The sequence below is a fragment of the Prosopis cineraria genome, unplaced genomic scaffold, assembly GCF_029017545.1.
Source record: "Prosopis cineraria cultivar Desert tree isolate PC_DT_omini unplaced genomic scaffold, ASM2901754v1 PC13, whole genome shotgun sequence".
NCBI lineage: Eukaryota > Viridiplantae > Streptophyta > Magnoliopsida > Fabales > Fabaceae > Prosopis > Prosopis cineraria.
This window is the reverse complement of record NW_026555344.1, coordinates 3,026,802-3,041,239: the sequence shown is the minus strand read 5'-3', so window position 1 is coordinate 3,041,239 and position 14,438 is coordinate 3,026,802. Positions and strand designations below refer to the sequence as shown.

At 27.4% G+C, this 14,438-nt stretch overlaps 1 protein-coding gene and 1 long non-coding RNA gene across 2 annotated transcripts; both read right to left on the bottom strand.

The window, feature by feature from the left end:
* Window positions 1-4,204: 4,204 nt before the first annotated feature.
* Window positions 4,205-4,901, bottom strand: LOC129291534 (auxin-responsive protein SAUR32). The gene has a single exon (XM_054928940.1). The coding sequence runs from the start codon at window positions 4,733-4,735 to the stop codon at window positions 4,403-4,405; it is 333 nt and encodes a 110-aa protein (XP_054784915.1). The 5' UTR covers window positions 4,736-4,901; the 3' UTR covers window positions 4,205-4,402.
* Window positions 4,902-8,344: 3,443 nt separating this feature from the next.
* LOC129290524 (uncharacterized) lies at window positions 8,345-9,145 on the bottom strand. The gene is made up of 2 exons (XR_008588426.1): window positions 9,080-9,145; window positions 8,345-8,625 (listed from the first exon to the last, which is right to left on the bottom strand). It is a non-coding gene; the product is annotated as an uncharacterized LOC129290524 (long non-coding RNA).
* Between the last annotated feature and the right edge of the window lie 5,293 nt (window positions 9,146-14,438).

Genomic DNA, 14,438 nt, shown 5'->3' with positions numbered 1-14,438 from the left:
TTCAATCATTTTTTTCTTAGATACTTTATTTGTACACATTTTATCTTTATTTATTGAGCCTATAGTGAACAACCTATCTCAAAAATACTTTTTTTTAGGGTGCTTAGAGAATATTGGTCCCAAAAAAATACTTCCTTAGATTTCTCAATAACCCCTCATTTCTGATTACGACAAAAAATTAGATACTAATTTATAAATTATGACATAAATTATATTTTTATAAATATAGATATAAGAAAGAATCCAAAGGGATCCCTCCTTTTTTTTAATTGTTTCTATTCTTTTGTATTTTTTTAATTCCTATTCTTCTTCTTTTTTCATGTGCAAAACAAAAGAGTTACAAAAAAGATACTTCTACCACTCAAGTTTTTCTTGCTTATAGTACTTAAGTAGTTGCCAAGTTATCTTGTTAGCGTAAAATATATGGTGAAACATCCACAATTTGAATGGTGAAAATAACAAGATAAGGATTGATGATCCAAATCAAACTTAAACTTCATTTTATTTTCTTTTTTTCCTTTTTACAAATAGCACTTATAGATGATAGTTGATGAAAGTTGATTGATATTGAGTACAGTGAATAAGGAAAATACATAAAAATAAAAAAAATTAAAACTCATTAATTAGGAAAATTGAAAAGGCATGAAAAAGTATAACAAATGCAAAAAAAATAGTCGAATGGAGTTAATACTAATGATTAAAAAAATTTAAAAATGGGACTGCTCTTAAATTAATGCTCAAAAAATAAAAAAATTAAATCTAATTGATAAGAAAAATTAAAAAGGCATGAAAAAGTGCAACGAATATAGAAGAATAGTAAGATGGAATTAATGTTAATGATCAAAAAATTTGAACATGAGATTGTTTTTGAATCAATGCTCTAAAAAAGTTGCTAAAAATACATTAAAAAAAATAACTTAAGGCTCAATGAATCCAAAGAATTTTTCATATTAACATTAGTCTAAATCTATTAATCAATAAGAGTCAATTTTTTTGACTAATTAGGTTGAAGCTCCAAGATTTATATGTTGATGATGATGATGATGATATTGATATTGATATATTGATGATAAGATAAGATGTTTTGAAAAGGAAGATCAAAACACATAGGAAAATGCAACAGACATGAGCCATGAATAAGGAAAAACGGATTCAATTAATGCTCCCAAGTTCAAAATTTGAAATTGAAAATAGGTAGGGCCACATGAAAAATTGATTGAATCAATGAGAGAAGATAATTAAATTTTAACTAAGATAAAATGACCAATGGTAAGGCTCAAAATCTGACCAATGGGATGCTTTCTATAAGATAGATTTGTTAATATATATTGATGATAAGGATAAAATGATAAAGATAGATATAAAAATAGAGAAGTGTTATACAAATAAAATCAAAACGAATACTTTCTTTGCCCCATAAATAGAATAAGAGGAGTAATTAATTAATAAAAATTGGCAATTAATTTATGATTATCATATATAATTTCAACGTGTAATCGCGTACTATTTAATTTATATATGTGCTTAAATATATACTTCTTCTCCACGAATATCATATATATCACTTTGGCTACAATCATGATTCATGAAGCTCTTTTTTTGGGCTACAGATTCACGAAGCTTATTGCTTAATCAATACACGACATAATAATGAAGTAGCATAAATTAACTCCAAATGCATCGACTTTAATATTTAAAGATGCTTGCTTTTAAAGTTGATTACTCTGCCTTCAAAATTTAGCCCATTTCTAATTTAAAGAATATGTTCTCTTTAATACAATATTTTTTTCCTGTGGCTGTATCTTCAATATACTATGTCCTTTTAAAATTATTCATTGAAGCTTATCTTCATGTGTATGTATAAGCAGAGGACCATCGGTGAGAGTGTATCTTGTATTTAACTTATATGTAAAAATGTAAAGAAATCAATTTCAAATTATTCGAATTAATATTATGATTAGGTCATTCCGAATCATTCAAATCAAAATTTAAATGAACGGAGAAATACACATTTTACAACAATTATATTATATTATTTTATTCTTTTTTGAATATATAATTCATGTGATTAATTCTAGAAGATATAACTCAAGCTTTTTGAAGATGCAAAATTTGTTATGCTAATCTATATAATGAAAAGGACTTGGGGTGTTTTTTCAACCAAAAACTTAGATACATAAACTTATATATTTAATATATTTGGGTGGAAAGACATGTGTTAAAATAAAAGATTTAAATTCTTCTTATGCATCAAAAAATTTGCGTTCAATCTCTTTTTTAATCAAATTAAAAACAAGCAAACTTTTTATTTATTAATTAAAACGGATGATTGTTTCCCCGTCGAGAGACCGACCTTATTTCCCCGCACGTTTACACCGTGAATCTAAATTCTTGAGCGCTTAGTTATAAATATTTTACTTTAAACTAAAATATTACGAATAGATAATGGCATCAAAAATTTAATTATTAGCATTAAGAACTTAAGTATTTAAAATTTTGGACAACACTACCTTCCCTGGCAGGTCTTTTCTCTTTGTTTAATTATAGAAACCAATTTAGAATAATAATAAGTACCCATCCACTCGAATAAAAAATACAATTATTTAATTTATTATTTAATAATTAACAACTCATTCGCAGAAATTCCAAGGAAGAAAAAACTATAAGTGATTGAGTTAAATTTAGACCCCACAAATATGAATGCGATGTGTCCTGTTTCAAATGCCTATACCAACGTCGTCCATACATTTCAATATTTCCAAGGAATAGAATCCCTTCAAATGTAGCAGGGGATCAAGCTAAGACATGTCTTCTTTGCACTATATATATATATATAGTATTCAGATCATATTTAGATATTCCATATTTTATTTTACAAAAATATTTAAGTCTAGTTTATTTTATACCATCCATATCAAATGTATTTTCTACATTTTTTTTAACAAATACAGAGAATCTAAACTAATAATGTTCAGAAATACGACTGTCTTGGCCATCTAATTCATTTTCTTGCTGTATTCATTCTTAAAACATCTCCTTTTTCATCTAACAAGGAAAAGGAAACAATAAAAAACTCGGTGCATTCATTGACACTAATTATTCCCAAAAAAATAAAAATAAAACAAAATAAATAATTTTTATCATCGATATCAATGTATGATATAAAATTTATAATACAATACACTATTCAAAAATTATGAATATCTCATATTTCATGTCACATATATATATATATATATATATTCATCTCAAAGATATTTTTTTTTTGATGGAATCTCAAAGATAAATTTATTAATATATAAAAGTATAATGCGACTTTTGGGAGGATTTTTGCAACTCTATGCTTCAGTATTTGTTTCTTGCAATTATATGCTTAAGAAATTAGGAGATTTTGTTTATTCGCTCCATTATGAATAATTTAAAATTTTATTTTAATTTAAAAATTTGTAACTTTTAGTTTATCTTTATTTTTAATTTTGATTTTTCTAAATTAAAGCTGATTTTGTAATTTTTTGTAATTTTATATAGACTTTGCAGAATAAGTTTTGTAAATCCATATTGTACGTGATTTTAACACAAATATTTTGGAGAAAAAAACAGAGACATCTGTCAACTAGATTGTAACTTGTAATTTGTATAGAGTTTAATATAAATTGCAGATTCAGGTAGATTTTATGACATATATTACTTCCGGTTCCTTATAAAAGGTGTTTCAGTATGTTTCATGCGTACTAAAAAATCGTTAAATTGCTTTATTTTTTCAAAAAAAAAATTAGCAATATTTCAATTATATCCTTATTAATTAAAGAAATGTCATCATACAATGCTCAAATTACAAGCAGAAAGATGTTAAAACTGCTCTAAGTTACAAGGAAGTTATTAAAAATATGGATAAAAATTTCTAACCAGGAACCTTACAAGATAGATTTTGTCCATAGTGACTGGTTCAGGGTACTCTCTTGGTTCTTGAAGAGTGGTAGGTGACCAATGACCATTGACTATGGCGAATCCAATCATCAATGGATAGATAATGCCTCCAAAAAGAACACATCTAGGGCCTTCATACATACGCTCCTTATGTTCTTTGCTTTTCTCTTCTCTGCCCTTCTAAAAGTATACGGATTCTGACGAGGGACTATCCCATCAAAATGGTACCGAACAATTCTCCAACAACTAAAAGAAAGCTTGAAGAAACACCAAAGAATGAGACAGAAAAAGCATCTCTTTTTCATTACATCTATATCTTGAAAAAGTACAGCAAAAGATGCATAGAATTTACAGCACTAATTCAAGAACTCAAAGATTATTATTAATCTTTGACTCAAAACATGTCTTCAGTTCTTTCTTCGGGCGGCCATGTCAGTCTGCATATGATTTTCGCTCTTGAACTGGACCAGAATTATTAGAACCCGAAACACCCTACATGATGGTGGGGCTGATGAAATGGCTTCTCTCCGTCGATCAAGCCTCGTACAGTCCGAAATACTTCGACGTGGCAAGGGATGGTGATGGTCCCCTTCTGATCGAAGCCATATACCTCCTCGGCTTCCTTGAGAAGCTGCGAGAACAATGGATGATTGAAGTACAACACTGGCACCACGAATCTCTCCTGTTGTTCTCCTTCTTGACCCACTTTAATGGCCAAGCACCCTTTCGGAATCCCTTGTTGTTGTCTCTTCCCATGATGATGCCGGAACTGGAAGCTCTTCAGGCTCTTGATTTCTCCACCACCCATGGCTGTAAATCCCCGAAAAAGACCCAGACTTGGCGTTTGTTTCCCCAGAAAATTCACCAGGAAACAGAGACTGGTGTCTGAGATGAGTATCTCACAGACCTCGGTGCTTTGATCATGGCTGGTAGTACACCGCAGTCCCAGCCACACAGAGTAGAGAATGTATATATAAATAGGCCAGCGGCAGCGAGAGAGCGAGTAATGGGGGCATTTGGTTTCCCACCAAGAGTCGGGTTCTGAACCGTCTGATCTTACTAGGTTTGACGATCTTCATCAGCAATTCAGCATCTTTCTGGGACCAATCAGATGGTAGTTGTTAAAAGTCTATCACGATAGAAAATTGGGATGGAATCAGATGCAACACCGACCTTTTTTTCAGGATCAAGACCCGCCGGATCATGATGATTCACGAAATGTTACATCGTCATCTTCACAGTGATATGCAGAAACTTATTAACTTCTCTTGCTCTCATTTTATTTATAAATTATTTTTAATATATTTTATTAAAATTAAAAAAAATTTAAATTTTATTAACTTTATCTTAAAATTTAATAAATTTTTACTTTTATCCCTAATAAATATTCTTAAATTTTATTACTGATATTTTTATTTAAAATATTTAACAAAAGCAAATATATAAAGAAAAGTATTAAAAATTAATAAGTACTAACAAATTTTTCCTTCTTTCTTTATTTTATAAATAGCACCTCTTTTAATTAAAATTTTGGTCAAATATACAAAAATTATAATTTTTAAAGAATTTCTTTAATCAAACGAGGGCTGTTATTTAAGACAGGAGTGAAAAAGATAAAGAGAAAACTACATACAGGCCTTGTATAAAAAACTTTGGTTACAAATAAGTCCAGTGAATTTGAAAAAATACAACTAATCCTATGAGACATGAGTATAATTAAATTTTTTGATGAAAAAACTTTTATACCCCTACTTATAAAAATAAATAAACACTAATATCAGAAATTATATTTATTATTTACTTATAACTACAATTTTATAATTTATAAGAGTAAATTATTAATTTACCAGTCATGTTATGTGTTTCATAAATAATAAAACCAAAGTCATATTTACTTTTGTTTACAACTATCACTTCACAATTTAGAAGTAAAAACTCTTAATTCACAAGTCACATATTTCATGTTTTATAAATAATATGTTAAAGTCATTTATTATTAACTTATAACGATAATTTCACAATTTATAAGTAAAAATTTTTAATTTACAAATCACATCTCATGTTTTATAAATACAACTGCATCATTTTTTTAAATGTAATTTAATGTATTTTAATAAGAGAAGTATTGTTTTTGTACCTCAATTGCCAAATACACTCAAATATTTAAGTATTTAGTTATAATTTTTAAATTTTGTAAAGACTTATTTTTAAATAAGTTTCTACTATAAAATTTATATGTAATTTTTTCAAAGATAAAGTTACTTTTGAAAACAAGTAATAAATACTTCATTAAATTTGATAAAATATTATTTTTATTTGAACATTTGACCTCTACTAATAAAAGTAATATCATATCCTACTCTTAATCTCTCAACATTTGAGGTGGCCTTACCCATAGTAATGACGGTATATTTTAAAAGAAATAACTAATAACAATTAATTCCTAATAAATTTTTATAACAAATACTAATTTATAGAGGTATTGGTTAAAAAATTTTAAATTCATTAATTTTAATTATTAATATAAAATTAAATTTTAATTATATTTTTTATTCAATTCTTATTTATAATTGTATGAATTAATATTTATAATTTATTTTTTAAAAAAATTTATAGATGACTTAACTGTAATAATTTAAAAAAAAAACTATATTATCATTCTCCTATATCTCTTGATCTTTAATTTTAAAAACATGTCGCATCTTATAAATTGGGTGGAGGGACTATTTAATTTAGTAAATTTAAAATGTGATATATTACTTGGAAAAAAGAAGAAGAAGAAATGTGAAGAGGAATTAGACAGGTGGAGGGTGAGCGGGGTGGGAAGGGACACGTGGACGGTGAGTAAGGAGGGTACAGGACAGGGAATCGCCGTATGGAAAACGGAAGGTGGAGGGAGAGCCAATAGCAGGCGGGAAACATGTCCAAGTAGGCGTACCTCCGTTATTTTCGTGTTAGTGGCGACCCACCATTTGCCCCTACGGACGCTAACATTTTTTGTACTTCCATTTCAATTATGCCTTTACAGTCTTAACTTCTGCTAATAAAAAAATTATTAGCCCAATTCAATAGCTTCCAGTTTCAATTTCACTAAAAATCAGATTCATTGTTCCGTAGCTACGACATGCATTGTGAATTTGATTCTGATGATCATCACCCTAGTGCCCATCAGATTTTGAAATTATTCAAAATATATTTGAATAATTAATTTATAAAAAATTTAATAATAAATTAAACTATTTAAATTAAATTTATATTATCCAAATTGAAGATAAAATATATTTATCAAATTTCTTATAATTTTTATTTTAATAAAAATAAAATAATCTTTTAAACTTGAATAGTGCATATTTCATCACCTTACTGAGCATGAGTACTATACTAAAACCAGTTCCTATGCATTGTGGGTTAAGTTAAGAATAATAAACTTCATACCCTTTAAATAATTGATTTTTGTATGAGTAACATCATGAAAAAAAACGAAGCCTTTTTCTCATTTAAGGCACCTATTAAATATTCCTTCTGCTTTTATTTATAAATCATTTTTAATATTTTTATCAAAATTAAGAAAAATGTTAAATTTTATTAATTTTATCTAAAAATTTTGTAAGTTTTTAACTTTATCACTATTAAATACTCTTTTGATCTTATTTATAAATCATTTTTAATATATTTTACTGAAGTTAAAGAAAAATTTTAAAACTCACTAATTCTGTCCAAAAATTTAATAAATTCTCAACTTTGCTTTTAATAAATGTACATATTTTAACAATATATTTTCTCTTTTCAATGTTTAACAGAAGATAAAAGAAAAAATTTATGATAAAAATTTAATGGTATAACTTAAAATAGGATAAAAAAATTCTCGTTCTACCCTATGTATAACATCCTCTAAATTTAAACCCTCTTGCTAATCAAACTAATCAAGAATAATTAAATAAGATTAATGTGATGTGTGGTTAATAAGGACTAATAATTGTTTTTGGTTGTGGTTTCAACAATAAACTTGGTTCCGAAGTAAAATTAAGTCACTTAGGCATCAAGAGAGGTAAAAACAAATGAAAAAGTCTCTTTGTCATATGTCATGGCGTGTGTATCATGTGCCATGGGGCATATGGCTAGAAGAATGAGAAGAATTTTCTTTATACTGTAACACACCAAATTTTTTTTTTTAAATAATTTAACTCAACCATAGTTGGGTTACAGCCACCCAACACATTTTTATATCAATAATTTCGATATAAAATATTTTATAATTGGCTTCAACTCACACACTATAACATTTCAGATAAATTTTTACCTCCCACATGCCATTAGGCTAAATCACATTTGTCCATCCTTATACTCCCAACAAGTAAACTAAATTACATTTATCCATCCTTATACTCCCAACAAATAAAATAAGCAATTTAGTCAATTTTCAACACAAGCCAGTTATTTGGCCTTATAATCATGCCATTTTAACCAATCCAAAGTAAACCAAATATTAAAATTACAGTCATCCAAATTGTACCAAAAATAGAAATAGTTTGAAAGACATGATTACATTTATATATTCATATAATTGACAATAAACAAAAAGCCCTAATATTGGCAATATAACACATTATAAATCATAAATTAAATACTCAAAAGAGACAGTGGATCTATACCACTAAGCCTCTGGGACTCCTCCACGTGTCACTCGTGGCTCTTCTCCTGAAAATTGTTAACCACATAATGAGACTCAAAAGTCCCAGTAACCAAAGCCAATTTATGATAGTGTATACAAACAGTTAAGTGTGTGCTTACTAAGTGAGAATTAAAAATAATATAATCCCAACAAATATAAGAAATATTACAATAAATACAAACAACCATCCTTATATCCCTCCATTAACCTCGAGCCGTAGCCCTCACTCGGTGCTAAATTACCCGGCCAAAGGTAGATTAGCCCGAGCCCTTACAAACCACCTATTGAGCTCCAATAGGGGCGTACCACGTGGCACATAAATACAACAACAATAGCAAGTCTCCCAACACCTCCCACAATAATCAAACAAATTCATAATAATATTGCACAATTATACAATATTAAAAAAATTTATAATTTTCTCAATAATCACCCAATTAACATGAAGTAACACTAATCACAAATTAAAAGCATGGTTACCTTGTGGCTTTTTCAATAAATTATTCCTTAAAATTTCTCTCTCACCACAATCTTCACCAGTAATACAATCTACAAATAACATATTATTTATAAATATTAGTTTCAATTTTTGAAACTAATAAAATAATTCTAATAATAGAATTAAAAATATAACATAATTCTTAATCTCAATCTTAATACAAATCTATAGTTAATACTATTAAGTAAAATTTTTAACTCCTCTTTTAATTATCAATAAACATTAATAATCTAAAAATTAACTTCTAAACTAATTTTTATTATCAAAATTTTCTTTTTATTTCATAAATTCGTACCTAAAATACCCAAAAATTAAAAATTAAGTCTCTAGCTTAGAATCATAATCCTATAACCATAATAATTCATTTCTCATCCCAAATAATCATCTAAACCTCAATAAATCAACATAAATTCATCCCTCTTCCAGATCTTAAATTTTCTACCACTACAAACTCAGAAACTAAATAAGAAGGATGACTAAGAAAAATTTTTAGAACACTTACTTAGTCTTGAAAAGCTTAAAATCACACCCTAAATATCCTATTAAAAACTCTTACCTTAAAAATTTAGATATTTCGCACCGGCAACTCGCTTCTCTCCGCCTCAGCTCGCGCGCAGGAATGAATGAGGAAATGAAGGAAGGTGAGTTTTTATAAAAATTCAGTGGGTCCCACATTTTTTTTAATTATTTTCTCTCTCTTCTTCTTCTTTTTTTTATTATTATTTTATTATTGTTACTGTTGAGGCGGCGGACGAAGCAAATTCGTTTTCTTCTTCTTCTTCCTTTCTTTTTTTTTTTGCATACCTTTTTTTTTATAATAATAATTTAATAATATTTTTTTTAATTAATTTTTTTTTAAAAAAAATTTAATTTAGAATTATATCCTAAGTTAGATTTAATGATCATTTTCTACTAATTTATTTACCTCTAAATATTTATTTTTTTTAAATTTCTATTAATCCAAATTAACTATTAAAATTTAAATTGGGATGTTACATATACCACATGCTACGTCACATGTGATGTATGCTACAGCACATAGCTCTAATTTTATAGAAATAAGATGCAAATCAAAGGGAAAAATAGAAGAGTTAAAAGGAAAAAATAAAGAACACTTAGAGAGCTCTACTAGGGCTTCATTTTTAAGAAATTTGGAGGCATTTTGAAGTTTTTAAATCGTAAGAGTAAGTCTCTTAAGTCGTTCTTCTCCCTTCCCAATAGGGAAATCTTTTTTTTTTTGTTGAAGTTGTTTGTTAATTAATTTATGTTTGTGAAGATGAAAGATTTGACTTGAATAATTGAATTTGTAATTGTAATGTATGCCAAAAATCATGTGAGGTTTTATTAAACTAATTCGGAAATTGTAAAGCTGAACTTGAATTTTTTTCATATTACAAGTTGAAACAAGAAGTTGATAAGTTGATTTGATGATCGTGTGATGTGAAGAATACGTTTCTGAGTTTTGAAAGGAAGAGTAACTATGAAATTATTAAATATACTCACAGGGGTTAGTTTATTATTGTAACTCAATGAGTTATTTGAGTTTGTGAATTTGTGAGATAAGCGAGCATCATACATTACATGATCATTTGATGAGAGTTTGCTTAAGAGAGAATTAGATAAATCTATATGATATCATATGATCGCCTTTTGATGAACAAAGGCTAGCTTTATCCCACTATTTATCGAGGAATTATTTTATTATTTTTTGAGAAACTTAAACTTGGCTAACTCCACTAGTTTGTTGAGAAGTTTAGCTTAGTGTTTACGACATTTCAAGATTTGAGGATGGGGAAAGCCACAGTTCAAGAGTGGGTGTCACATAGTTGTTATTATTGTGGCAATATGTATTATTATTGTTGATTGGGCCATTGTCACATGATTGTTTATATTGTGGTAATGTGTATTGTAATATGAGTTGTGGAAAATGAGAATAAGATAACTTTTGTAACTATGATAATTTTATATGTGATTAAATGCATATGAGTTTTCATCTCTTAATTATATATTTTTTTTAATTAATATGTAACTGTATAAGATAAACGTACCTTAAGTATTGAGTAGTTATATTCACTCATCTCTTTCAATATTTTATAAACTTTAGTTTGGTACAGAAAGAAAAAAGGCTCTAGAGATTTAAGAATTTATTATTTATACTATAAAGTCTCCAAAACTCATTTACTTTGTGTAGTTGATAGGGTATTGCCATTTAAGAGATACATTTTTGTTTATACTTGCATTACAGTGTTGATTATAATTGTGGGATGTATTTTAAGTCTTGGAATGTTGTAAGTAAATTTAATTCTTATTATTAGAGCTAAAATACTAGTACAAATATAATATTATTGAAATAGTTATAATTGTAAAGTTATTTGATTAAATGCAATGCAAAACCTCCCTATTTTGTTTTTTATATTTAAGGGGCTCATAAGTGAAAATGATATTTTCTTATAATTGTATGAATGTGATGTATTGCACAGATAGTTCTAAATTCATTGAATGTGGTCTAGGTTTTAGTAGTGGCTTTTAGCCTTTAGTACATATATGGGGTTTTGGACACTGTTGTATTGTAAAAAATGTAAAATGTTGAGAAAATATGTTTGAGTGTCTAACTTAGGTGAAATAATTTGGAAGTGAAACCTGTAACACTAGGAGGTTATGAAAAGAGATTTTTACAAATATCTAAATCACCTCGATCGGATATCAAATGGAGAAATGAAACGCATCAAAAGTTACCTCGGGTGCTATCATATGATAGCACAAAGCTATTAAATTATGTGCAGTATGTCACAGTGCATGATGCCTGAGCCTTGGCATACATCATAGAGAAAAACAAGCTGCGACAAATTTCTTTGTCTTTCACTACTTGATATTTTCCAACAAGTTTTGAGTCCCTTTGACTCTTAAAGAATATCTCATGCTTTCGTAATAACATTTTATTCTAATTTGAATTTACTAAATGATGTTGTAAGAATTTTCTAAATATAAAATTTGAGATCCTGTTTCTGCAAAAGATTACAAAATTGATAATATAATTGAATTAGTCTAAAGATTACCTTGAGTTTTATGTTAATGGTGAATTAATAAAGGTGACTTTACACTATAAATATAACTCGAAGGAGTATATATATTTCAGAAATAAAATATCCTAGCATTTAATAGGGATAAAAAAGATAAAAATAAATACAATAATTAATAGAGTGATCTATAAATTAAATCAAAATAAATAATCTCTTGGCCATATGAATTGGATATGAGGAGTATTAACTATAATTTAACTATCGTATCCCAGATGATATTATTATTTGATTCTTTTTCTTAAAAAAATAGAATATATGGTGGAAAATATTTTGAATTAACTTGAAAAAGAAATAGCCATAATTAAAAAAACAAATGTAAGGATGAAGTAGGATTGAAATAATTGAAGAAAGATGAGATGAAGAGCGTGTTGGGACAGAGGGTGACGGGGCAGAGGACAAGGGCAGGATGAAGAGACAATAGGGAGGGGGGCCATGGCTGCTGTAGCTGCATTGCAAAGGAGCAGAGTTAGACACCGGACAATGGGTGCCAAATATTTGTGGACAATCTCGCAAAATCACAAACACGTCCCTTTCCCTCGACTGCTTTTAATTCTCGTTTTCTTCCCACAAGCCTCCAATCTGCTGCGCAACTCCTTCCCCTAACGTTCTGTGCACCCTGCTTGCTTTCCTCCCCTGATATCTCTCTCTCTCTCCCCCCCCCCCCCCCTTTCAAGATATTCGAATCCACGAACAAAAACAGGGGTCAACATAAAAGCTACTTGAAAATATGTGGAGCAAACATTAATTTTACATTTTTTACAAATGAAATTAAAAAAATTTCCAAAGGACCAATAAAAAATTGTGGGGGCAAGCACCCCCTTCCCTCTACATGCGTCATTGTATATAATCCGTCAAAACGTACTGAATAGAAATTTGAATTTTTATAAAAAATTTACTTACATTTAGTATTTGATCGTATTTTAAATAGAATTATCTCTAATAAAAAAATATAAACAATAAAAATATAAAATATTTTGAATCTTTTAAAGTATAATCATTTTTTTAAAAGAATTTATATTGAATATATTACTTTATATTTTTTTAAAGTAAAACACTATTAAATACAGATAAATATAAAAACATAGAATTAGTTTAAAAATAAATAACTACTTTATTAAGGGGTGAGATTCAGTTAAAAATACCTTATATTTTTAAATAAAGGAAGTATATATATATATAACAAGTTATGTACTTAACAATTAAATCAAAACTAATAAATGACAATTATATATATATTTTTTCATTTAATTTAGAATTTTAAATATTTATTTGAGGCTAAATAAGTTTAATTAGATATTATTTTATTTTATTAGTCAATGTTCAACTTTTAAATTTTAACTATCTAAATATTTAATTTTAAAATATAAATGATATTTTTAATATTTTTGTACAGTTGCTATTTAATTTTATCTTATTTGTGTAAATTTTTTAGATTCAATTTAAAAGATATTGATAGAGAATATTTTGTATAAGAAGAATATAAGTATGCTTGAAGATCAAATTAAAAATTAAATTTTTAAAATTTTATTTAAATTTATTTTGAGTTATTTAGTGTAGTTTTTAATTAAGGTTATTTGGAATAAATTTATTATTTTATTAGATTGTTAGGTTTTCTAGCTGCACACGCACCGGAGACGCATTACTTTCATATATAAAAGAAGGAACATATGACAAAAGAGGGGGCCTTCCTCTGGTAGCAACGATCACAATTCAACTTTTGAATTTTAACTATCTAAATATCTAATTTTAAAATATAAATGACATCTTTAATATTTTTCACAGTTTCTATTTGATTTTATCTTATTTATGCATATTTTTTAGATTTAATTTGAAAGATATTGATAGAGAATATTTTGGATAAAACGAATATGAATATACTTGGAGATCAAATCAAAAATTAAATCTTTAAAATTTTATTTAAATTTATTTTGAATTATTTAGTATAGTTTTCAATTAAGGTTATTTAGAATAATTTTATTACTTTATTAGATTGTTAGGTTTTCTAGCTGCACACGCACTGGAGACCCATCACTTTCATATATAAAAGAAGGAACCTATGACACAAGAGGGTTCCTCTAGTAGCAGTGATTACAGTTCGTCTTTTCTTCCTCCAATTTTTTGAATGATGGCTTCTCAATTTCTCATCTTATTTTGTTTGATTTTAAGTTCCATAAAGAGCTAAATTGTTAGGATGATCAATTACAGACCATGATCTTAAATTTTAATTAGAGTCTTTGATATTCAAGAAAGATTTTATTTT

What these genes read in the sequence shown, in the direction of transcription:
- LOC129291534 (XM_054928940.1), bottom strand. Translation starts at nt 4,735, where the DNA reads ATGGGTGGTGGAGAAATCAAGAGCCTGAAGAGCTTCCAGTTCCGGCAT.